Below are 24777 nucleotides of genomic sequence, written 5' to 3' on the forward strand. Positions count from 1 at the left end.
GGGGCGCTGTTGTGCCAGAAACAGAGAGAGAGAGACAGTGCTGCACTGTTGCCTGCTAATGAGAGAGAGAGAGAGAGAGAGAGGAGGAGGGGGGAGATTTTTGTTTACATTCTGTAATCATGGATCCCTCGTCTGGTTCGACAAAAAAAAGGTAAGAACACACTGGAATACACTGGTGGATTAATACATACCTGGCTGTCCTGGCACGCTGTCTTCAAGAGTGAAGAGAGATGATACTAAGAGAGTATTGAACAGCACTTTTTTTGTGCGACTGTTCTAGTGTAACTACCAAAAAAATCATTATGGCATCATGCCTGGCACCTTTTCAATGCAATGTTCAGATGTCGAAGCAAATCATTATCGCTTTTTTATTTTCTCATAGGTTTTATTTTATTAAATCCACCCCTGGCGGGGGAGGATGAGACTACCAATTAAAGCATGGTGGCACCTTTTCAATACATCAAGCAAATTCTTATCGTTTTATTATATTCTAATCTCACAAGTTTTATTTGATTAAATCCTCCACGAGAATATGACTGTCCTAAACCGTGCCAAAAACATCCAAAGATCCAGAGACCACTGAGCTGCGCCAAGCTGTGGTTGTTGTTTTCATTCATTGAGAGAAAGTTAAACAGTATAGGCCTACTGTAACCACTTTTATTTTCAAGATGATTCTCTGTCATTCTCTGATCCTGCTGATACTACACATACACACCTTCACACACTCTTTCCATTCTTCAGTGGTTTTCAACGAGTGGTCCGCACAAGCAGCGTGCAACATCTACTAATCTCGCATTGGGCGCCGAGAGGCATCGAAGCAGCCCTGTATGGAAATACTCAATTAAAGTACTGGAGTAACTGTACTTTCCACCACTGCTGGATGACTAGATGGTTTTCTGTAGGGCTTACACCCAGATGGCCCATTTCCCCTTCTATAGACACTTCAGTTCGGTCCTTTTCATCTGAAAACACTCTAATGTGAAACAAGTGCCTTCAAAGTCATTTAGCACAATTATCCCCCGGGATCGTTAATAACAGATTCCTCCAACATAATTACCCATTCTGCTGTGTCTTAATTGCCCGTCTGCTTCGTCCCTTCCGTCTCCAGACCAGTGTAGAAGCAGCTATCAGGTGGGCGTGGACAACTCTCTGAGGATCACGTACGCCAACGGGATGGACACCCATTACCAGACAGAACCTCACATCCTGGCGGGAGCCGCCAACCCCACCGTGGCCAGGCGCAACATGAGCCTGCCGGGAGACAGCGGACAGAACCTGGTGGAGTGGCGTTTCCGCAAGGAGCAGGCCAGAGGGAAGGTCATCGTGTTCGGTCGCAAGCTGAGAGTGAGATATATATATTTTTTTGGTTTGTTTGTTAGTTTCTGAGTGGTGCAACCACTCCAAGGAACAGCAATGTCCGTGTTCCCGTGTTCACCTATGTGTTCACCCATGTGTTCACCTATGTGACGTTAATGAGCACCAGTAGGGGCGCTGTTGTGCCAGAAACAGAGCGAGCGATAGTGCTGCACTGTTGCCTGCTAATGAGAGAGAGAGAGAGAGGTGGGGGGGGGGGGGGGGAGTTGCACCACTCAGTTCACACGGGTGTGATTTTGTTTTTGTTTTTGTTGTTTTTTCCCGCTGTGACATGGAAAGCGATCAATAACCAAGCTCACGACGTGAGCGCAGATGCGACGCATTGTGAGCTTGTGGGTATATGCTATTTCCGGGAGCATTTATTGGCTTAAGTCTGAATGGTTCAGCATTTAGGGCGAGGCTCAGCTATAGTTTACGGGCCATCTTATGGTGCCACTTTCAGTTCAACCCCCGCTAGAGAGTTTCGGCAGCCTCTGCCACTCTCGATTCCCTTAATCGACTCTGTGCATAACTGTAGTCCAGGTGTTTTCGGAACGGGGCATATAGGCCTACGTATGTGTTTCCTGTTGATTAATTTGATTGGCTCGGCCGGAGATTTGAACCGTAAACGCACATGAAGGTTCAAGCCTGCCAGTTGCTGAACAATCAAATCAGGTTATGGGACACTGAACCCCCCCCCCCCCGCCCGCCCTGCTGGCTCTCCCCAAGTAGAGCCACTATAGAAACGGGTTTGGCCCAAGAGACTATAACGTTGCTTTCTGCCAACCACATAAAAACTGCATGGATCCATGGTACTGTAAAGTCACCAAAAGCCTCCTGCCTTTTGATGTGAAGAATAGTACTGTGTTAAAACAGTCCTTTCTATACCCCTGTCTTCCCCTGGGCTTTTATGGGTCATATAAACATTTAAACTTGCATATAATGGGGATATCAATATCTCCTGCACTGTATATTACTCCACATCGTATAGCCCCTCCCCAGAAACTGTCTGTTCGATTGATGGTTTGCTTTATGAACTTAACTGGGGTAGTTACTTTGCCTCACAGCAATTTTCGCCTCCAGTAAATTTAAGGGGGGGGGGGGTGTCGGGTTGTGATTTAAGCGCACCTGAGCGATTGCCAGTGTCTAATGAAGCCAGCAATAGGGGCTGTTAATCTCTCACTGTGACTTCCACAGGGCAGTAAGTGCTCAAACAATTTTAAACCACCGCCACAGAAAGAATACGTGAACCTCTTCAAATGTATCCCTGATTCAAATTGTTCTTTTTTTGTATTCGTAACTATAATGTATTCAAGTGCTCTGTAGCCTTGGGCGTGCAAAGTTTAATCATTGAGACTTTCTTTTTTGTCCCAATAGTCTAAAATAGATGCTCCCATTTAGAAGAATGGAACAAAAGAAATGCAGACAATATACACGATATTAAACACGAGTAAATGAACAATGTAAAGTGCATAAAGCAACTTCCACTGCTGCACTACACTCATAACCTCCCTCCAATGTACTTCTTGTAATAAACCGGACAACCGCCAATTTGAACTGATTATCAACCTTAATTCTTGCTCCTGAACCCCGCAGGTGAACGGTCGGAACATCCTCTCCGTCGACTACGACCGGACTCTCCGCACGGAGAAGATCTACGACGACCACAGGAAGTTCCTGTTGAAGATCATCTACGACGCGGCCGGTCACCCGGTGCTATGGGTCCCCAGCAGCAAGCTGCTGCCCGTCAACGTGAGCCGCAACAGCGGCGGGCAGATAAGCGCCCTGCAGAGGGGTCCCACCACGGAGAGGGTGGAGTACGACACCCAGGGGCGGCTGGTGTCCCGGGTGTTCGCCGACGGGAAGACCTGGAGCTACACCTACCTGGAGAAGGTGAGGGAAAAGTGCAAAGCCTTCAAATTGTTTTCCCACTTCTCTAATGACCACACACACACTGTTGTTCGCCAAAAATCTATAAACGCACAAAAAAAAGTCTCTCTACATTCTTCAAGATCACAATGCTGCATGTTGCTAAAGCGCTGTGAACTTGTAGATCGACTGTTTTTGGCTAATGTTCCCCCCAGAATAGGGATGCTGGAGTTCAAGTGGTTAAGGTGCAGTCACACCGAAAGCAATACAAATATTGTGTTGCTTGGATGGTGGGAAACGATTGAAGCAATATTTTCCCCACACTTTGGCTGATGCTCGGTTTGCTTTGGCGAAAATTGTCTCAACTTTTTAATATAACAAAATGTAGCAACTTTTTTTTTTTTTTAAGATATTTTTTTGCGGCTTACGCCTTTTATTGATTTTTGAAGGGACAGACAGTAGGCTGACAGGAAACGGGAGAGAGATGGGGGGATGACATGCAGTAAAGGCCGTGTCGGGTCCGGGAGTCGAACCCGCGGCACACTGCGACTGGATCACCAGTCCGGTGCCCAGACCGTTACGCTACGGCCTTGGCCAAAATGTAGCAACTTTTAGCTTGTTTGGCTAACGGCCGATGTAATCTACCTAAAACCGGTAGATCATGCACGCGCGCGGTCTTTATGTGCATCGCTGGGTAAAATGCGATATTTTGGGCTTGATTAGAGCTTAATTTGACTTACCGTAATTTCCGGACTATAAGGCGCACCTGAATATAAGCCGCATCAGCCAAATTGAGGGAAAATCCCAATATGTACGTATACAAGCCGCACCGGAATATAAGCCGCAGGTGGCCCCCTAGTGGCCGTTTCGTTAGCTCAGAGCCTTAGATGGCTCTGCGTTAGCTGTAAAAATCCATAGATTAGCCGCACCGTTGTATAAGCCGCAGGGTTCAAATCATGGGTAAAAAGTTGCGGCTTATAGTCCGGAAATTACGGTAGTTATTAAAATAAACAATGATCGCTTAGCATCCCGGACATCTGATAGTGCTGCACAGTACAAAGCTAGTACCGGATGTTATTGTTCCTTAAACCGGAAGTGACATCTATTGGCATTAAAATGACGAATTAAACATATGAATAGTGCAGGCATGAAGGCACAATCCACTGTTAATTAGTCTGGCCATAAGATTGATTTGTGTGTGAATGAATCTTGAACTATGATTTCAGTGAAGAAACCTTGGTAGCTGGAGTTGCAAATCCTGCCTTGCTAGAAACTAATGTATTATATATGGTGGTGTAAGCACCCACCATCCACTGGGATGGTGGGTTTTTAACCCATTCTGACCGGGCACCCATTTTGGTGTTGGCATCATGTTATGCTTTAGCTATTGAAAAATAGCAGATCTACAAGCTCATATCGCGCCACTGAGTGGCGCGATACGAGCTTGTAGGTCTGCTTTTTTTTTTTTATCGAAGAACGACTGACATTTTTAGAATCTGATCTCAGGTCAGAATGGGTTAATCAGACCAGTGTGTGTCCAGTGGAAACCTCGTGTGAATCTGATCTCAGGTCAGAATGGGTTAAATCCGGTTGTTCGTCTGCTCTGGTTCAGCACCTGCTGACTCTGAACAGTTCCCAACACCAACAGGAAATAGATTGCCGGTGGAATACTGGTGTACGCGGTGGAAACCTCGCTGTAAAGTTCACTCAGGTGTGTCTCCGCTGTGTGTTCCAATTTTGACCAGGCCGGATCCCGCCATGTGAACATGTACCCAGACAACAGATTTCTCTCTCTCTCTCTCTCTCTCTCTCTCTCTCTCTCTCTCTCTCTCTCTCTCTCTCTCTCTGACTCTCTGTCTCCCAAAATTCAATTTAATTCAGCTCAATTCAGTATGTTTTATTGGTATGAATGAGAGAGAGAGAGAGAGAGAGAAAAAATGTCTAAATTGTCTAAAGGGCATGGTCAGCCAGTCTGGAGTTTACATTTAATCTTTGTAAGTACATTGTTCTAATGTCTCCATTGTTCTAATGTTGCTCTGTCTCCACCTATCTTCTGGAGACAGACTAGCCTATGCACAGCCCCCACATCAGCTGTGGTAGTCGACCCGCACCAGCGCTTGTCTGCGTTCTGCAGTGCCTGGCGACCCATTTCCAGGGATAATCACCGCCACAGAAAAAGCAATATACAGTATATTGTTGTATTGCATAGCAACTCTGACTCCAGTCACACAAACAAAACGCATGAAAAGTATTTGCCGGGTGCACGGCTCCAAAAGTACATAAGAAATGGTAGCCGGCACTCATTGTTCTGTCCATTCAGGTGCTTCTTATCCCATTTTAGGCGGGGACCCCTTTTGGTGTTAGCATTATGCTATATGCTAGAAATCGAAGAACGACTGACATACAGTAGAAACATTTTTCTGAAAACTGTCAGGATGTAGAAGACATTTTTAGAATCTGATCTCAAGTAAAATGGGTTATTTTATTATAGAATATTTCAGTTACAAAGCCGACGATTACGCCGAGGTAAGGTTTTTGTAGTCGAAACACGTGCCGTTCTGCTTGTTGCCCCCACAGCAGATTCCAAAACCTGCAGACTATAGTCCCAACCTGTTGTTGTCGAGACAACAATAGACGGGGGACAGACTGATGAGCCATAGCTCTGGAGATTGCGGTTATTCATTCAGCTGAGGAATCAAGATGCCTCGGACAGAACAAATGTCCCACGGCGTGTGTGTTCTCAGTGCTGTTCATCCCTGCAGCGTGTGTGTGGCAGCCAGTGTGACGCTTATACTGTTGGTGTGCTGTGGGCAGCACTTCACGCTGCACTGCCGCTGTCAGAGTTTTGCACTGAAGACTGATTTTTTACGACGTCGTATGAACGTGTCCGCGTGTTGAAAAATACCAAGCTCACAACACGTTGCGTTGCAAATGCACTGTGAGCTTGTAGATCCGTTATTTTCAGCACGCGATGCCAGTGTACGTACGGCGCGACAAAGTATAAATCACGCTTTAGGCAACCATGTCTTTGTCAGCCGCTCTCTGGCAAAGTAGTGATCACTGATGATCAGTTTGTACATCGTTTCTGATCAGGCTTGGTGCTCAGAAAGTACTGCTACCGTGTACTAAGCCAAATAGCGTTGAACTTAGCTTTGAGCTTTTGTGGTAGAGGGCCAATAGTTAATGTAATTTTCTGTTTCTTGAGCTATAATGTGGTTGGAGCAGATTGAGTGTGGAGGCTGTGCTGTGAGCCTGAGGACCAGCTGGCTGAGGGGACTCGCTCTATGTTCTTCTCTTGGAAATGGAGAGTTTTGTAATGGTGGGAGTTTGGGTCATTTGCTTTGTAGAGCGTTTTTTATATATCCTAATTAGGGGGAAATTGGCACGGAGTTCAGCTTAGCAGAGTTCTTTGTTGGGAGTGTATGCCCATGTGGACTCATTTAAATGAGTTTAAATTATTTTGAGGGACTTTGAACTTATTGATGGTGAAAGTGTTTTGGGGGTTGGCCGTGCAGTTTTCAGTGCGTGCAGTTGTGTTTCAGTAATTGTGTTTAAACTATTGAGAAAAACAGCATGGGCTGAGACTGCAGCCTCAATTTTCATAGCACATTTCATAAGTATATTCTGCTTTGTATCTGTTACCTCCTAAATAGTTTGCAATTAATTTCAGGAACAGACCATTGCAGCAAAATGAGTCGAGTACTTTTATGAAATCTACAAAACAAGAGAAAATGATGTTGATTTATGAAGGTGTGGGTGGTATAGCTATTATACCATAGCTACAGTATACAAACTTCAGTACTATGTACTCTGTTTAGGATGCTTCAGAATAACTTCCTCAGGTTGTTGCTGACACGTTATGCCTCTGTAATTGTTTGGGTCAAATGTATTTACATTTTTAAAGATTGATACCATCGCTCCAGATGTCAAGCTGGAGGCTCAACTCTCTCTGTCTGTCTGTCTGTCTGTCTGTCTGTCTGTCTGTCTGTCTGTCTGTCTGTCTGTCTGTCTGTCTGTCTGTCTGTCTGTCTGTCTGTCTGTCTGTCTGTCTGTCTGTCTGTCTGTCTGTCTGTCTGTCTGTCTGTCTGTCTGTCTGTCTGTCTGTCTGTCTGTCTGTCTTGTCTGTCTTGTCTGTCTTGTCTGTCTTGTCTGTCTTGTCTGTCTGTCTGTCTGTCTGTCTGTCTGTCTGTCTGTCTGTCTGTCTGTCTGTCTGTCTGTCTGTCTGTCTGTCTGTCTGTCTGTCTGTCTGTCTGTCTTGTCTGTCTGTCTGTCTTCCTCAGGTTGTTGCTGACACGTTATGCCTCGGTAATTGTTTGGGTCACATGTATTTACATTTTTAAAGATTGATGTGATACTTCCATCTCTCCAGATGTCAAGCTCAACTCTCTCTCTCTCTCTCTCACTCTCTCTCTCTCTCCCCCCCCTCTTTCTCCCTTGCTGCTCCCAAACGGCATTGGCATGTGATTAGCATGTGAGGGATGCTCCGCTGTTTAATTCGGAGTGTCTGGGTTTTTTCCAGCCACTCGTCCTGGTTGCGTGACCGAGGCGAGGTCGTGTCAGCGCCGTGATACGGGGAGCTCAGAGAGCTCAGGGAGCGAGAGGAACCTCACTGACACAACGCATGACTGAACTCAACTTGACATTTCAACAGCCAGGGTGGCAAGGCTCTGGAAGCCCTACTCTAATCCAAAGTGCATATGAATTAATCAAATAAAGTCTGGATGGGGGGTTAGTTAAAAATAAACACGGCTGTTTGTTCGATCTGTGTGTGTGTGTGTGTGTGTGTGTGTGTGTGTGTGTGTGTGTGTGTGTGTGTGTGTGTTCTAGTGACTAGACTCTTTTGCTTTTTGCTGTACGTCTATGTTGAACCTTCCCTGAAGACTGTTACTCAATATACTGTATTTTTTGTACTTTAAATGGATAACATTTTCATGCTCTAAATATAAATAATTGTTCCACTTTTTTCTTTTTTTTTAACCTTGATATTTCTACTGTAAGTGTCACAACAGAAAGTTTACTATTTAATTAGGGGTGGAACAGTTCATATTTTTCTTCTATTTTGAAAAAAACATATTGCTTTTAATAAACATTGCCCAAAATAACTGTATAGCCATCTACAAGCTCACAAGTTGGGAGCTTGTAGATTTGATAAAACAAACTATTCAAATGTGTTCACGTTGATTCATAATACATTATTTTGTATTATATAAAACAAAAAGGTGTATGGAATAATCGCTAAGAAGATAATTTATAGTTGTAGCAACCTATTAGCAATTACTAATTCACAGTGCCCAAACTTATAAACTATTGTTATTGACCTCTTCTGTCTCTGTCTCTGTCTCTGTCTCTGTCTCTCTCTCTCTCTGTCTCTGTCTCTGTCTCTGTCTCTGTCTCTCTCTCTGTCTCTGTCTCTGTCTGTCTCTGTCTGTCTCTCTCTCTCTCTCTCTCTCTCTCTCTCTCTCTCTCTCTCTCTCTCTCTCTCTCTCTCTCTCTCTCTCTCTCTCTCTCTCTCTGTCTCTCTCTAGTCCATGATCCTGCTGCTGCACAGCCAGCGTCAGTACATCTTTGACTTTGACTCTCTGGACCGCCTGTCTGCCGTCACCATGCCCAGCGTGGCGCGCTACACCATGCAGACGCTCCGCTCGGTGGGCTACTACCGGAACCTGTACCGGCCTCCGGAGAGCAACGCCTCCGTGGCCGTGGACTACAGCGAGGACGGCCTCCTGCTGAGGGTCTCCCACCTCGGCACGGGCCGCCGCGTCCTCTACAAGTACCGCCGGCAGAACAAGCTGTCGGAGATCCTGTACGACTCCACGCGCGTCAGCTTCACCTACGACGAGACGGCCGGCGTGCTGAAGACGGTCAACCTGCAGAACGAGGGCTTCATCTGCTCCATCCGCTACCGCCAGATCGGACCGCTGGTCGACCGGCAGATCTTCCGCTTCAGCGAGGACGGCATGGTGAACGCGCGCTTCGACTACACCTACGACAGCAGCCTGCGCGTCACCAGCGTGCAGGGCGTGATCAACGAGACGCCGCTGCCCATCGACCTGTACCAGTTCGACGACATCTCCGGGAAGGTGGAGCAGTTCGGCAAGTTCGGGGTCATCTACTACGACATCAACCAGATCATTTCCACCGCCGTCATGACGTACACCAAGCACTTTGACGCCCACGGACGCATCAAGGAGATCCAGTACGAGATCTTCCGCTCCCTCATGTACTGGATCACGTTCCAGTACGACGACGTCGGGCGCGTCACCCGGCGGGAGATCAAGATCGGCCCGTTCGCCAACACCACCAAGTACAGCTACGAGTACGACGTGGACGGCCAGCTGCAGACGGTCTACCTCAACGACAAGGTGACGTGGCGCTACACCTACGACCTCAACGGCAACCTCCACCTCTTGAACCCGGGGAACAGCGCGCGGCTGCTGCCACTGCGCTACGATCTGAGGGACCGCATCACGCGCCTCGGGGACGTCCAGTACCGCATGGACGAAGACGGGTTCCTCCGGCAGCGCGGCGCGGAGATCTTTGAGTACAACTCCAAAGGTCTGCTGGTGAGGGTGTACAGCAAGGGCAACGGGTGGACCATTCAGTATCGCTACGACGGCCTGGGCCGCAGAGTCTCCACCAAGACCAGCCTGGGCCAGCACCTCCAGTACTTCTACGCCGACCTGAGCTACCCGGCCAGGATCACGCACGTCTACAACCACTCCAGTTCAGAGATCACGTCCCTCTACTACGACCTGCAGGGCCACTTGTTCGCCATGGAGATCAGCAGCGGAGAAGAGTTCTACATCGCCTGCGATAACACTGGCACGCCGGTGGCTGTTTTCACCAGCAACGGCCTGCTGGTCAAACAGGTACAGCACACAGCCTACGGGGAAGTCTACTTTGACTCGAACCCGGACTTCCAGCTGGTGCTGGGATTTCATGGAGGGCTGTATGACCCTCTGACTAAACTGATACATTTTGGGGAGAGGGACTATGACATTATGCCTGGCAGGTGGACTGTTCCAGACGTCAGCACGTGGAAGAGAATAGCGAATGAGCCAGCACCGTTAAACCTGTACATGTTCAGGAACAACAACCCCATCAGCAAAGTGCATGAAGTCAGAGAGTATGTTGCCGGTAAGAAAGTGGAAATAGTATAAAGTAGTATAACCTGTTAAAATCTCAATCATGCTGTATATTATACCGGTATATATATATATACACACACACACACACACACACACAGGGCTGTACAATTATTATTTAGGGCTAGTTCACAAAGGAGCACCTGTCCTGTAAATGCAAGTTGGTGTGCACGGCGGGGGGGAATTCGGACGTTTCTACTCTGCCACAATGTTATGCTTTGGGCAGATGCAAAAGATAAAGATGCTCACAGACAGTGGATGTGTAGGCTAGTCCTTAAGCAGCAGGAGGTTTGTTAGCAGCTCAACCACTGAAACCAAAACAAACGTCCAACACAGATACAAGTAATTACTCATCTACTGCTGCAGGTTCCATGTTTAAGTAATCCCAGTGTTGTTCAAGATGCATGGTTTTCATATTGTAAATAATTATGGTCGCGTGGTTTAGCGACGACCACTATCCCACGTAACTTCGGGAAAGTGTCATAGTAGCTTATTTACAACTGAAACAGACTTCCTGTGCACTGACTTCCTCTTCAAAATAACAGCCACATGTAATGATTTAGTCAACACTAGTTTTATTTCTAAGACTACTTATAGGACGTTAACATCACATTTGAGTTCCTTTTGAATGCCTGTAAGATTTATCTACATAACTGTCTCAGCTGTTGATCTACGTGTGTGTGTGTGTGTGTGTGTGTGTGTGTGTGTGTGTGTGTGTGTGTGTGTGTGTGTGTGTGTGTGTGTGTGTGTGTGTGTGTGTGTGTGTGTGTGTGTGTGTGTGTGTGTGTGTGTGTGTGTGTGTGTGTGTGTGTGTGTACAGTATACTCTGCCGTATGTAGCTGACCACATTGACTTCCAAAGTACATAATCAGGCTCCAATGTATTCTCTCTCCCCCAGATGTAAACACCTGGCTGGTAACCTTTGGCTTTCATCTTCACAACACCATCCCTGGCTTCCCGGTGCCAAAGTTTGACCTGAGCATGCCATCGTACGAACTGGGGAAGAGCCAGCTCTGGGATGATCTGCCGGTTGGTCTAATGAATATTTTGTTTTGTGTAGCATGTTGAACTAGAAAAGTGTGGTTGCCCCTATGGATGACAAACACACTTTTTATGTTTAATAGACACTCTCGCAAATCAACATATACTATGAGTCTGTACGTGCACTGCATAGTGCATACAATGCTGGCATAGTGCTTAGTTTGTCTCTGAATTTCCACAGTTTCTGCGTGCTAAGTATCTTTCTCCATTTGCCATAGGGTTATTGTAGTCGTCTATGTCACTGTTGATAACAGACTTTTCAACTCTTTTTTTTGTGCATACAGTATACAAAACAAAATACAGAACAAAATAAACCCTTCAGCTATACAAAAATAGAAGAAAAAAAAGGGAATAGGCCTAAGCTAAGAAAAAACTATATTCATTTCATTCGTTTATCTATAGGCATATCCTTCATCAAGAACAGGTAATACATATTTAATACAAAGAAAAAAAAAAAAACACAGTAAGAAGACAGTTTTGGTAGAACTCTGCCGACGCTCTGCTGGTTTGTCGTCTCTGGAAATTTACAATAAAGAAAAAGTTTGATTCATTATATTCAGATTCAACCTTGGAATTGTTTAATGGGCCTAGCAAGCTCACATTAGTTAATACGGTAGATAGAATTTCCACAACACACAAAAAAAGTCCTAAAATCTTCACATGGGGATTTATTTGTGTGCAGAACAAAGCTTGAAAACACCATTATCTTGAAGGGAGATGAGAAACAATTTGAAGCGGAGCATTTCTGTGCTCCTAAATGGTCTGGAGCGTCCGGTAGTGTCATGTTCAGGCATTAACGTTTCACTGCACTCCCTCCTACAGTCCATCTCTGGGGTCCAGCAGGAAGTCGGCAGACAAGCACGCTCTCTCCTGTCATTCGAGCGTCTGCCAGAGGTCCATTTGAGCCGAGGTCGTCGGGGAGAGAAACCGTGGCTCTGGTTCTCCGCGGCGGCTTCGCCCATCGGCCGCGCGGTCATGTTTGCCATCTACAAGGGCGGCGTCCACACGCACGCGCTCAACGTGGCCGGCGAGGACTGCGTCAAGGTGGCCACCGTCCTCAACAACGCCTTCTACTTGGAGGACCTGCATTTCACCATCGAGGGCCACGACACGCACTACTTTGTCAAGCCGGGGCTCCCGGACGGAGACCTGGCCGCGCTGCACCTGACCAGCGGACACAAGACCCTGGAGAACGGCGTTAACGTCAGCGTGTCCCAGTCCACCACCGTCATGGACGGACGGACGCGGCGCTTCGCCGATGTGGAAATCCGGAGGGGCGCCTTGGCGCTGCACGTGCGCTACGGCTCCACTGTGGACGAGGAGAAGGCCCGCGTGGTGGAACTGGCCCGCCAGAGGGCGCTAGCGAGCGCCTGGTCACGGGAACAGCAGAGGGTACGAGACGGCGAAGAGGGCATTCGACCGTGGACAGAGGGGGAGAAGAGGCAGCTCCTCAGCAGTGGGAAGGTCCTGGGGTATGATGGCTATTTTGTGCTCTCCATTGAGCAGTATCCTGAGCTGGCTGACAGTGCCAATAACATTCATTTCCTGCGGCAAAACGAAATTGGCAAAAGGTAACAAAACAGAGTTTCTTTCTTTCTTTCTTTTTGTTTTCGCCAAAGAGACTTCTTGGGTAGAGGAACACTGATGTCTGAATGAACAGCAGATCTCTGAGGTTAGAGGTTGTACACAGAGCTGTCGATGTGTTTTTGTTACAAAGATGATGAAAAAAAATCAAGGTCAAAAGCAATGCTGTGCATTGTGACCCAGAGTAAATGTATAACTACACACAAGCCTTAACATGGCAATTACAGGTTAGCTCCTCTGTAGCACAAAACCTTTTGGACTGTGGATTCTGTGAAGTGAATCAGAAGAATGCTTGTGTGTTTAGGGGGTGAACTATTTTAGGTGTTTGTTTATTGCTCTCTTTTGATTTGGGGAAGTTTTTTTTCTCCACAGAGAGTATTTAAAGAGGACAGGAAATGTTTACAATATGCATATCTGCACTTCTCTGGAACAGTGATATAACAAGGCTCGCAGAGCTAGCTGTGTGCACTTCTTGTTTGTTTTTTTGTTTTTTTTAATTTTAATTTTTTTTAATTACCTCAAATTTTAGAGATATTCTCACCAAACGACCACTATGTAAACCAGAAATCAGCACTGTAAAACAACAAAATGTCTTATTCTATTCTAGCTCTACTTTAAAAAATAAATATATATAAATATATATATATAAAAAATGTCAATGTTGTAATAAATCCCATGATTAAAGACCCAATATCCATCTCGGATCAAAGGACAATAACGATAGGTTGACAAAACAATAGGCACAGCTGTGTCTTGGATTGTGCAGGGACACCATGTTTTGTAAATTATGCAAGAGTTTTATGTTTTTTTTGTTTTTTTACTGAAATTGAATAATTGTCCGTACTGGTCATATTAACAGTAATTTATGTTGTGTTTATACATTACAAATAAAATCGAACCAATTCAGATTTTTTTTTTTTTCATTTTTGAGACATGCAGCGTGTTACATTACAGCTTTTTTTTTTAATATATAGGCCTATATTATAATTATTTTTTTACATTTGGTGCAAAAATTAGCAGAAATCTGTACATGTAGTGACTGGTGAATACAAGGTGTATCTATAACAAGCAGTGAACTATTGTTTCCACTAGATTTAATGTTTATTGGGCATGGTGCCTTATGACCTGGCTTCCTGTCCAATGAATATTTCATCAACACAAATATTTTATGAACCCATTTCACATAAACATAAAGGTTTCCATGTATCCAGATAAAGACTCCTAATACTGTAGGTATTTCCATAGCTTGTGTTTGAATGTTCAATGCACTCATAGATGAAAATGCTTCAGTTTGTTGCATTTTTATTTACATTTTGAGAAATGAGAAATGTTTTCAGTGAAGAAATAACAGCTTTTGTTTTTCTTTATTTTCTTTCCCCAGATGATGTTTTTTAGGTGGTGTTTTTCAGCTCAAGAATAAAAAGAGAAATGTGATTACGTCTATCTATAAGCTCAAAAAACTAAAATGTTTGGAGGGAACATTTAAGAACATGTTTTTTAAACGTTTGGAAAAGGGGGGGGGGGGGGAGTGTGTAGAACATCACAACCGCTTCACCAAATTGTCACAAATGCTTCTGCATGACCTCAGTATAGACCACTTTTAACCTTATTTTTTTTCCAATTTTCAAGAAATTCCAAATAATGCTCACAATGCATTGCCAGCTTGTAGTTATCCTTGTAGTTATCCGTTATTTTAATTATCATCGTAGAACAAAGCATATAGGGATTACTTAAAAAATACATAAAAAATAAAACATGAGCAGGAAAAAAGGAAATAAAAAAGTGTAATTTCAACTACAAAGAAGGAGTCTAGAGGAGAAATCCTGCAGTCCTTTGAAGTCAGCTGTTTGAAGTTGGGCTAAATTGTGTGAATTCTGAGGAAAATGTGTGTAACTACTGTAACCTGAATTTACAGCAGCTTCCTACATAATACAATATTCTCATTCAGCGTCTTGATCCGATGATTTCTTGGTTCTAAGCTTCTGTGTGAACAGTGTCTAACTGCACTTTTAATTACATGTAATTATTGAGCTGTGATTGCACTGAGGAAAACAATCTGATCAAAGCAGGAAACAGTTTGTCTGCTGACAAGTACACACATCGCTGCGAACAATCCTTTGATGTGATGCTAATTTGCAGAATTTAGTGTCAAACTTTGGCGAGGTGGTGGATTTGTGGTGGTGGTTCTGTTTTGTGTGTCTGTGTGCCCAACCTGCACAATTTAACTTAAATATTATTAAACATTTTATTAAACCAGAGTATAATAATGTACAAGTAGATATAATTATGACATATTACAGTAGTACAATGTACAGTAGAGACCAGCAGGGTACTGCTAGTGTGAAATCTTCGTTTCCCGTTGTTTTTATTCCCTATGTGTTGTTATGAAATATTCATTATTATGAGTTCGTCTGTGAAATCAAAATGAACTCGTGCAAATCCAAAGTGTTTTGATGTGTCCCAAAAGAGATCATTTGAAACCACAGAATGTATGGGGGGAAAGACTCCCACAATGAAAGGCCTAGCCTATATCTTGTCCCACGCTTGCTTTCCAATGCCCCCTAGTGGTTCAGTGCCATCAGTTCACAAAGTATTAATTAGCTGGTTGTCTGCTCATAATGTAGAAAAAACACTTATAAGACTTTGAATTTGAATTAATCTTTTTTTCTCTAGCACATAGACTACTCATTAGTTGTTGTGCAGTGAAAGGATATATAGTGTATATATATATATATATATATATATATATATATACACACACACACACACACACACACACACACACACACACACACACACACACACACACAGATTGAAACAGCAGAAGGATGGATAAATTAGCAACCAAATGTATATAATAGGCTACATTCATGTCTGTCAAGGAACACTAGTTCGAAAGGCCATTCGAAATTGAACAAGTAAATTAGCAAAGATTAACAGCTATTGAAATTAGCTGTGGCGTCACATCATGTAGCCTATATCACAAAATAAATCGTACAGTATAAGTCCAACAGGGCTGACCATATTCAGACATTGTTCCACTGATTTAAGGAGACATCAAACGGAATAGGTGAACAAATGTTAGAGACATGAGTGTCAGTAGCCGGCTATAGCCTACTTTCCAGAAGTGTGACCAGTGTGATCGCAGCAGGCTTGTTCAAAGCAGCATCACAGCAGAGACCAGTGCAGAGCAGCTAGACCTACTTCAAAGGCAAAAGAGATGGCACGACTTTGCAATGACATCAAAGACATCATGCAATAACCACATCAGAGCAACAACACCCCTAAGTTCTTTAATTCAACTGAATTGCGTTCAGTGCAGTGCTGCCAGTGCAGCAGCACAAAGGTGGATATTTTGTGTTGAAAAACATTGAAATTGTTCCCGCAATCAACTAATTCAGCAAGCAATTTGTTAATGTATTTGGGTTCTATAATGAAAATTAACGTTTCCATTGCAGGGCTTTGCAGTCGATTTAGTTTTAGGTTTATGCCATTAATACAGACATACTGTCACATACAGTCAATCATTGGAATACGCTCAGACTCCTTCAGTCTCTTGAGCAGGCCTCCAACTTTAACGAGACGAAAACTGAATACGTTAAATATATGCTAGTCCAACAATAACCACATTATAAAAACACTTAACAACACTCCTCTGAAACAGGTTGAGGACTACCTGATGAAGTGTTTGGGTTCATATTATATCTTCTTCCCAAAAGGACTTTCAAACTAGGAAGGGTATGGCCTGATCAGCCTGCAATAACATGCATAAGATCCCAGCTTAGTAAGATGTTCAAAGTAATAAAATCACACCTGTGTGAAGTGAGGGGCGCTATAGTCTATTAACTCATGTTCATTAGGTGATAGGTCATCGTGGCAATGACTCGTTGAGGGAGACCCTCTGTGCTCAAATGCATCCTCTCACAGGTCAGGCCCAGAGATCCAGGTCTGCTGGTTGAGGATGAAATATCTCGTATAGTAGGAGAGGGGTTATATCCGACCTCCAGCAGCTGCACCCTTGGCCCACTAATATCACCTTCAGACCCAGAGTCCTCACTCTCTCAAGAGTGGGAGAGATCCCTGTGCACAAGGGCATCTAGACGCAGAGGTGCTGCTCCTGTTATGGAGAACATTGGGCACGTTGTGTTCCCCTTCGAGGCAAACAGATCCATGCGCATGGAAGGACTAGGCTCTGTGGGTTGACTCCTGCCCGGGCCCCTCCTACGTAAATAATAATAAAGCTTATTTGGGATGCATAGCAAGTGTTACCTAAATATTTTTTGCCTATCATTAAAACAGCCATTAATGTGTTAAATGAATGTATATTATATATACTGTACTAATTATTATACCATATTACGTGTATCTTTAGCTCTTTATGAACATAAAATGCATTTATTTAGGCAATGAATATCACTTGCACTACTACTAGGGCTTCAAACTTTTCTAACAGACAAATGACTAATCATTACAAGTGGCTCTTATTTTGATGAGGCAGTTTCTGCACAGGAAGTCCATTTCACTTGTAAACAAGCTACGATGAGCTGTCAAAGTGCTATAGTCGCCACATTAGCAACCAATAATAACCATAGGCTATTTACAATATGAAAACCATGCATGATCTGTCACTTAAACAATGTAGGTTATACACGTTATTATGGAACCTGCAGCATTAGGTGAGTAATTCATTTGTATATGTGTTGGACGTTTGTGGTTGTGCTAATGATAAACGGACACCTGCTGCTATGGGATCCTATTCCTCCTGCTGCAATTAACGCCTATACACCGTGCAGCTTTGCATCTTTTGCATCTGCCCGTGTGAAAGCAGCATAACGTTGTGGCAGGATACGTACAGGTGCTCCTTTGAGTACTAGCCAAAAATAATAATGTGCCCCCCTGCTTATGTGAGACAATTTAAAATGAAACTTCTATGACAGTGCTGACATAATGAAGTGGCATTATTCCGGGAGAGTGGCTCAGCCCTGCGGCCTATAAGGCGTTTTACTGGTATTGAATAAACGGTTGACGACTGGTTAATGTGTTTACTTTAAAAGCCAAATTTGGATTGAGGCCTCATTCACACGTATCAAACAAATGTTCTGTGCTCTGTCTGTGATTAATGGCTGCCACAATGCAATTTCAATGTGAGTCACATGGTTTGACCAAACATTTGTGTTTGATGAGGCAGCAATCAAACACAAATGTTTGGTCAAACCATGTGATGTGACTCCCATTGGAATTCCATTGTGGCAGCCACTAATCACAGAAATAGCACAGAACATTATTTTGATATGTGTGAATGAAACCTCAATAAACATGGGATGGGACGATGCCAATTCCAATTCAATTCTCATTTGATCCTAAACCCAATAAGCCACATCAAGGCCATGGCTTTCATCTTAAAGCAAACACTGAGCCGCCGTTTCAGTGCTGGAATTCTTCCCAGAGCCTCGAACTGCTGGAGCACCAAAGGTCAGGGCGACTTTCTGCTTCTTGCACAGCCTTCTTTGATTGACAATTTAGAAAGTTTTCTGTGCTCTTATGTTCCCATCCTGGCAAGACATTTCAGAAGGACTCCAGGCACAGATGATTGATGTTTTCTGTCATTTGTTGTATTGCTGGATTAGTACCAATAACCTTCAGAGCTCCTATATTAGACAGGTCTGTGTTTGTTTCTTGGGGGGAATTTCTGAAATGTTTATCTGGTGCTTCGTCGTCACACATTGTGTGTTGTTTATTTACAAATAATTATTAGTGATCGACCGATATGGTTTTTGGCCGATATTTCCGATCACCGATTAGTGGACAAATCAAAAAGCCGATAGCCGATATTATGAGAAGACAGAACTCCACAAGCTGGCTGCCTATACTCCCTATTTGGGCATGGCATGCCTTACAAAGAACTCCATATATGGGCATAAAAGGGAGACAGACATAATTACTGGGTGGGGCATTCATTTCCAACTTGCATCGTTCCAAGTAGGTCAGTGCCCAATGGGCTGTAGAGGCACTACTAGTTTATCAAAATTGGTGATCTACAAGCCCACAGCACATTGCAGCATGACATGTTGAGAGCTTGTAGATCTGCTGCCCAAACTCTCCAAAGCCATGTGACCTTGTTTGCCACTTTCAAGATCACTGGCCACTTTTTTAATGCATGTAGAATTTGTTTTTACCATTCATCTTATAGCAATATAAGACAATATGTCTCAAAACACTGGCCAACAATAAAATTATTGGCAACTAATTATAGCCAACATGCAATAATCATATTAGGCTGGTCAGGATGGGGGGGGGGAAACGTTGTCCTTCAGTTGGCTGACGCGCGCGCACACACACACACACACACACACACACACGCACGCACGCACGCGCGCGCGCACACACACACACACACACACACACACACGGACACAACAGGCAATCAATACAACTTGTTACAGCTGTTGTTTGCAGCGTTAGCAGGCAGCAGCTAGCTTGGCTAACGTAGTTCTACCACTGCTCTCTGTGACTCTGTCCCTCTCACGTGTGGATTTTATTTTGGTTAATTGAAGATGAAAACAGCAAAGCTTTTTATGGTTACAAGGTTAGTAGCCTATAATCCTTTCTCCTCCCTGCAGTGGCCCTCTCTCTGACTCCGTGTGTGTGTGTGTGTGTGTGAGAGAGAGAGAGAGGACTCAGAGGAGACGTCAGTCTGTAGAGCGGAGCTAAGCCGTGTCTACTCCTCCGGGGGTGGAGCACTGGGAGTCAGACACGCAGCTATACATTTCCTTACAACCGTACTCTACCGGATTTTCAATGAAAGTGGTTGTTTCACCAATCACCATGTTTGCGCATTTATGAGAAATATAATAATCGGCCGTTTTTTTTCTCGATTATTTGTTTTTAGCACCGATACCGATATTAATTAAAATCATGAATATCGAAGCCGATAATCGGCCGTTCGATCACTAGTAATAATTATGGTACATTATTGTCTCTACCAGGCCATTGGCTAAGATTGTTTTCCAAAGTTTGCAGGATTGTTCCGTTTTGAACAAAATGCCACAAATCATGGACACAGCGTGCGAACATGCACACACATTCCCACTAGGCTGAAGAAGAAATGCAACTTAAAATAATTCAAATCGGCCTCATGGTGGCGCTATAACAGGCCAATTTATGTTCTTACCTACCAGTGAGACGCCCTTGAGGGCAAGAAGCGACCTTACAGATTGTATACACCACGCAATTCGGTATACACTACCTCTATAGTCATGTGTTCAACACAGATCTGTTTGATTTTTCATATTTATTGTTGTAATTTTTATTCATTCTCAGATTTTTTATTCAGACAGCCTGAGACAGGTAGAGTGAAGAGAGATAATGGACAAAGAGCAGGAGTCAACTGTTGCTTCAATTTCATTTCAATTAAAAGCAAGTCAAGGTGTCATTATAAACGAGCAGCCCTAGGCCCCCAGGACCCAACAGCAAGGCATAGGGTCGAGGACAGAGGGCAGTCTGATAGGAAAGCTGTAGGCCTATAAAGTAACATTTTTATGAGGCACTAAGCCATGTTGAAATACTGGTTGGCCTATATGCATTCCAAAGTGACAGGCGAACCAAGAATGATAACTTTAACGATAACGATGCGATCATCCACACTGATGAATGATAACGTTCTGTTAACGCGTTGCACGTGAGTTGTGTTGAAAGTGATGCCCTGTAAATTTGGATGGACGGATTTTAATTGGATATCAATGATTTTTTATCTTAAATAACTCAAATCTAAATCTTTGATAGACTGTTATGGTTTCCGGCCTCAGCTACCTGACTCGGACGACACATAGCTGCATAAGCATGACCATGGCATGATGATTGTCTAGACTACTACTGTATCAATAGTAGACTGTGTACAATGTGTACAATATGTGATGCAAGCGTGTTCCTGCTCATTCTGTTATCATGGTTTCAATAATCTACTATATAAGGACGTCATAGATCTACTGTCCTACTGTATTATGATGAGAACAGAATGAGCAGGAACACACTTGCATCTCATATCATGTCGTACGTATAGTCAGTCCCTCTGATAAAGTAATAGACAATCATTACAATTTACAATTTAGGCATTTAGCAGACGCTCTTAATCCAGAGCGACTTACATTTAAACAAGAACAAAAGCATGGGAATACATCACATAAAAGCATTTATCATGAAACATGCGTAAGCTAAGAAGGTAACAGTGGAATATCTATATGATGAAACTATACATACACTATACATAATAAACTATACATATTCACTACTATGCTATACATATGTACTATGGCGTGCTATGACTATATACAATGTCATGGTTATCAATATGCTCATGCAGCTATGTGTCGTCTGAGTCAGGTAGCTGAGGCCGGAAACCTTAACAGTTTTCTTTATAGTTATTGATTGTTCTTGGTCATTTAGACCTTGGAAATAATGGCATATAATGTTGATGGCCATTGTGTCCAATCAATTACTTAAGTCTGAATTCACTTTTGTCGCATGACTGAGTTACTGTATACATTAAGCATTAATCTATTTCTCATCGTGAGAATCATGGACAATCGGGCACATCCTGATAACCAGTTATCCATCTTGCTATTCTCCTGTTCATGGTCCGGGCTCAACAGGCTCGAGAGCAAAGCATTTAGGGGTCTGATGCTGTAGCTTTTTTTCCCCCACGTTTTTGAGTGGTGCAACCACTCCAAAGAACAGCAATGTCTGTGTTGTTAACGGTAACTGTGTGTGACTATGAGTACCAGTAGGGGCAAAAGTGGCGCTGTTGTGCCAGAAACAGAGAGAAAGAGATAGTGCTGCACTGTTGCCTGCTAATGAGAGACAGAGAGGGGACGGGGGGATAGAGGAGTTGAAAATAGGTGCTCCCTTTAACAGTGCAATGTTAAAGCAGCCTGGCTGCTTCCACGTCCCAGTTCAGAAATAGTTGCTTGTTATCATCTCTCACATCTTCTGAGGACGGTTGCATGGGCTTTGGAGACCGGAGCTACAAAGAGCCAGGGTGGAAACAAGGGTGCTGCTGAGGGTGGGTGGGAGGATTGGAGTCCTACTGATGAAACTGGGTTAAGCATTCTTAAAAGGGCTTTGATGCTGATTGACATCGTTGCTGACGTGATATTGTTTTTCTGGTGGTTGCTAGAGGGGATGAACTGATCATCATTAATTCCAACTATATAGTATGTTGTATGTAGCCTGATGTGAATTAACTATATTTCCCTTGTATATCGTGTACAGGTGATTATGACAGTCTAGTCAAGTGCCTAGAGGCAGGTTCACGAAAAGTACGATGATGATGATGATGATGATGATGACAATAGTAACTAGAACTGCACTCTGTCGAGTGCCTACTTTGCTTGTTGCACACAAGTAGGCCATAAATTGCCTACTAGTGCGCAAGCAGAGTGTGCAAGTACTGTAGACCGCTACAAACTTTCAAATCTCAGCCTCTCTGTGAAAGAACGTTTGCAATATTGAATTAGGTTTAGCTATTTGCTACGTACCTTGCTTTTGGAGGAAAACAAGTAGTATTTTGAAGTATGGTATTGATTACTTATGCCTGTTATGGCAGTGGTGTCAGATTACATATATGTATACATAGGGGCATTACCTTTAGTCCACCCGACACTGAAACATGTCATCGTTACGTCACCATCGATAACCAATATACCCTGGCATTGGTACATACGTATATTCATCACGTCATATGCTCATATGTCTATATGTATATGTAATTTCTGAGTTGATTAGTGGTATAATTACTCGGGTGGTTTGATGCGTATGTCGCTTTAATCCACCAACACTGAAACATATCATCATTACGTCACCATCGTAAACCAATTATACCCTGGCATTGGTACATATCTTCATCACGTCATGGGACATACGCTTCGTAGCATGACGGAAAACATACCTGCGCGGTCTGCTTCCGTATGTCCCGTGCCAGCATATGACGTCATATCATATGCTGCTAAGGGACATACGCATCGTAGCACCTGACTGATAACATTACTTGCACGCTCTGCTTGCGCAAGTAATAATAATAACACCTATGCTGCACTAATAACTTTGGGGCAGGCCCGTCTAGAGTTTAAATGGACAGGTATCAGTCAAAAGGGAGACATCGAAGAGGAAGGATGGATGGGGAAGGATCAACATATGGAATGTCAGAACAGGTCAGCTTCATATATGGAGATCTAAGGGTTTGAGGTTTGAGGTCAGATGTAGAGTTGCTGGCCAATATTGATGAAATCAGGGATCTCCATACAGTATATGGGCTTAATATTTATAAACTGCTGGGTAGCTTAACCTATATAAATACCACAATTATTAATTGATTTACAATGTGTATTAATAATCTAAACCTCCAAAGTAACTAGTAACTAAAGTAGTCAAATACATTGAGTATAAATGCAATATTTCCCTCTGAAATGTAGAGACGTAGAAGTAGCATAAAATGGAAATACTTGTGTAAAGTTCAAGTACCTTGAGTAAATGCAAATTGGGGCGGCGGTGGATCAGGGGTAAAGTGGCTGGATGCTAACCGTAAGGTTGCCAGTTCGAACCCAGGCTCCCCCAGAGTTACTGTCGAAGTGTCCTTGAGCAAGATGCTGAACCCCTAATTGCTCTTGATGTGCTGGTTTGTGCTTTGCATGGTTTCCGCTGCCATCGGCGTATGAATGCGTGTCTAAATGGGTGAATGCACAATCTCTGCAAAGCGCCTTGGATAAAGGCGCTATATAAATGCACCATTTACCATTTGTTACGTTCCACCACATGGTCTATAATGAGAAACACAAACACTCTTGTTGAGATAATCATCACTAATCTACAGTCGCCACATTTGAACAGATGTTGAACAGTCATGTTTCAGTAATCATATTCCAGGAAAAGCACACACACACACACGTTGCAAGCACGGAACACAAGTGAAGTTCATACAAGGATGGTATGTACTCATTAACAAGCTTCACTAAGTAAATATTTACGGGTTGGTTCTCGTAGCCCCAGTAAGCTGCAGTAAAGCCTGTATTGGCATGATGTTGATTCATCAGGTCACCTGACCTGAGCAGAGATGTTGCAACAAGTCCCAAGCATGCAAGGAAAACGTTATGTCTACATGGAGGGATGATGATGCACTGTGGCAAATGGTCACGACCAAAAGGTACAGTACATGTGTTTCATTCTTTATAGTTTTGGATTATAAGCATTTCATAAAGGCAATCCAGCAATGAAAAACTAACATACATTATTCAAAAGGCCTCTTTAATGAAAATAATGGATATACATCTTAAGTAACAACAGCATAATTATTAGCAATGATCACGCACAATTATATAATTATTTATAATTATTTATTATTATTATTATTATAATTATTTAAAGATTAAACCAGAAGAATAATTAAATGTGAGAAGAGCAGTCTGAAGATTGAATTCCCATTAATCCGAGCATGATGACCTACTATTTTTCAGATGTTCGGCCACGTAGGCACAACAAACAAAGTCATGTTTTCAGAGGGATGTTGTTTACATCGAACCATTTCACTTGGAGAGTATCCTTTGACCCTTCTCTGTCACATGAAATCACAGCAGGTTTACCCAACACACAGGCGGGCCGGATGGACATGTCATCCTGCTGTCTGATTGGACAAGTTGAGCCTTTAAAAGTCTGAACTGCGTAACGGACAAGCTTAGAAAAACATAGTAAAGCCCGGAGAAGCACATCTTTTCTGCAACCCTATTGGATATTAATC

At 43.4% G+C, this 24777-nt stretch overlaps 1 protein-coding gene across 1 annotated transcript in view; it reads left to right on the top strand.

The window, feature by feature from the left end:
- The window catches only part of LOC310873555 (teneurin-3), a 244046-nt gene extending 229704 nt beyond the window's left edge, over window positions 1–14342 (top strand). The window contains exons 24-28 of the mRNA XM_083786011.1: window positions 1109–1344; window positions 2950–3246; window positions 8748–10359; window positions 11266–11396; window positions 12231–14342. Coding sequence (XP_083642137.1) covers window positions 1109–1344; window positions 2950–3246; window positions 8748–10359; window positions 11266–11396; window positions 12231–12983 — 3029 coding nt within the window. The 3' untranslated portion in view covers window positions 12984–14342. The remainder of the gene's footprint in view (window positions 1–1108; window positions 1345–2949; window positions 3247–8747; window positions 10360–11265; window positions 11397–12230) is intronic.
- Window positions 14343–24777: the final 10435 nt, after the last annotated feature.

Source organism: Protomyctophum parallelum (genome assembly GCF_964188405.1).
Source record: "Protomyctophum parallelum genome assembly, chromosome: 16".
Lineage (NCBI taxonomy): Eukaryota > Metazoa > Chordata > Actinopteri > Myctophiformes > Myctophidae > Protomyctophum > Protomyctophum parallelum.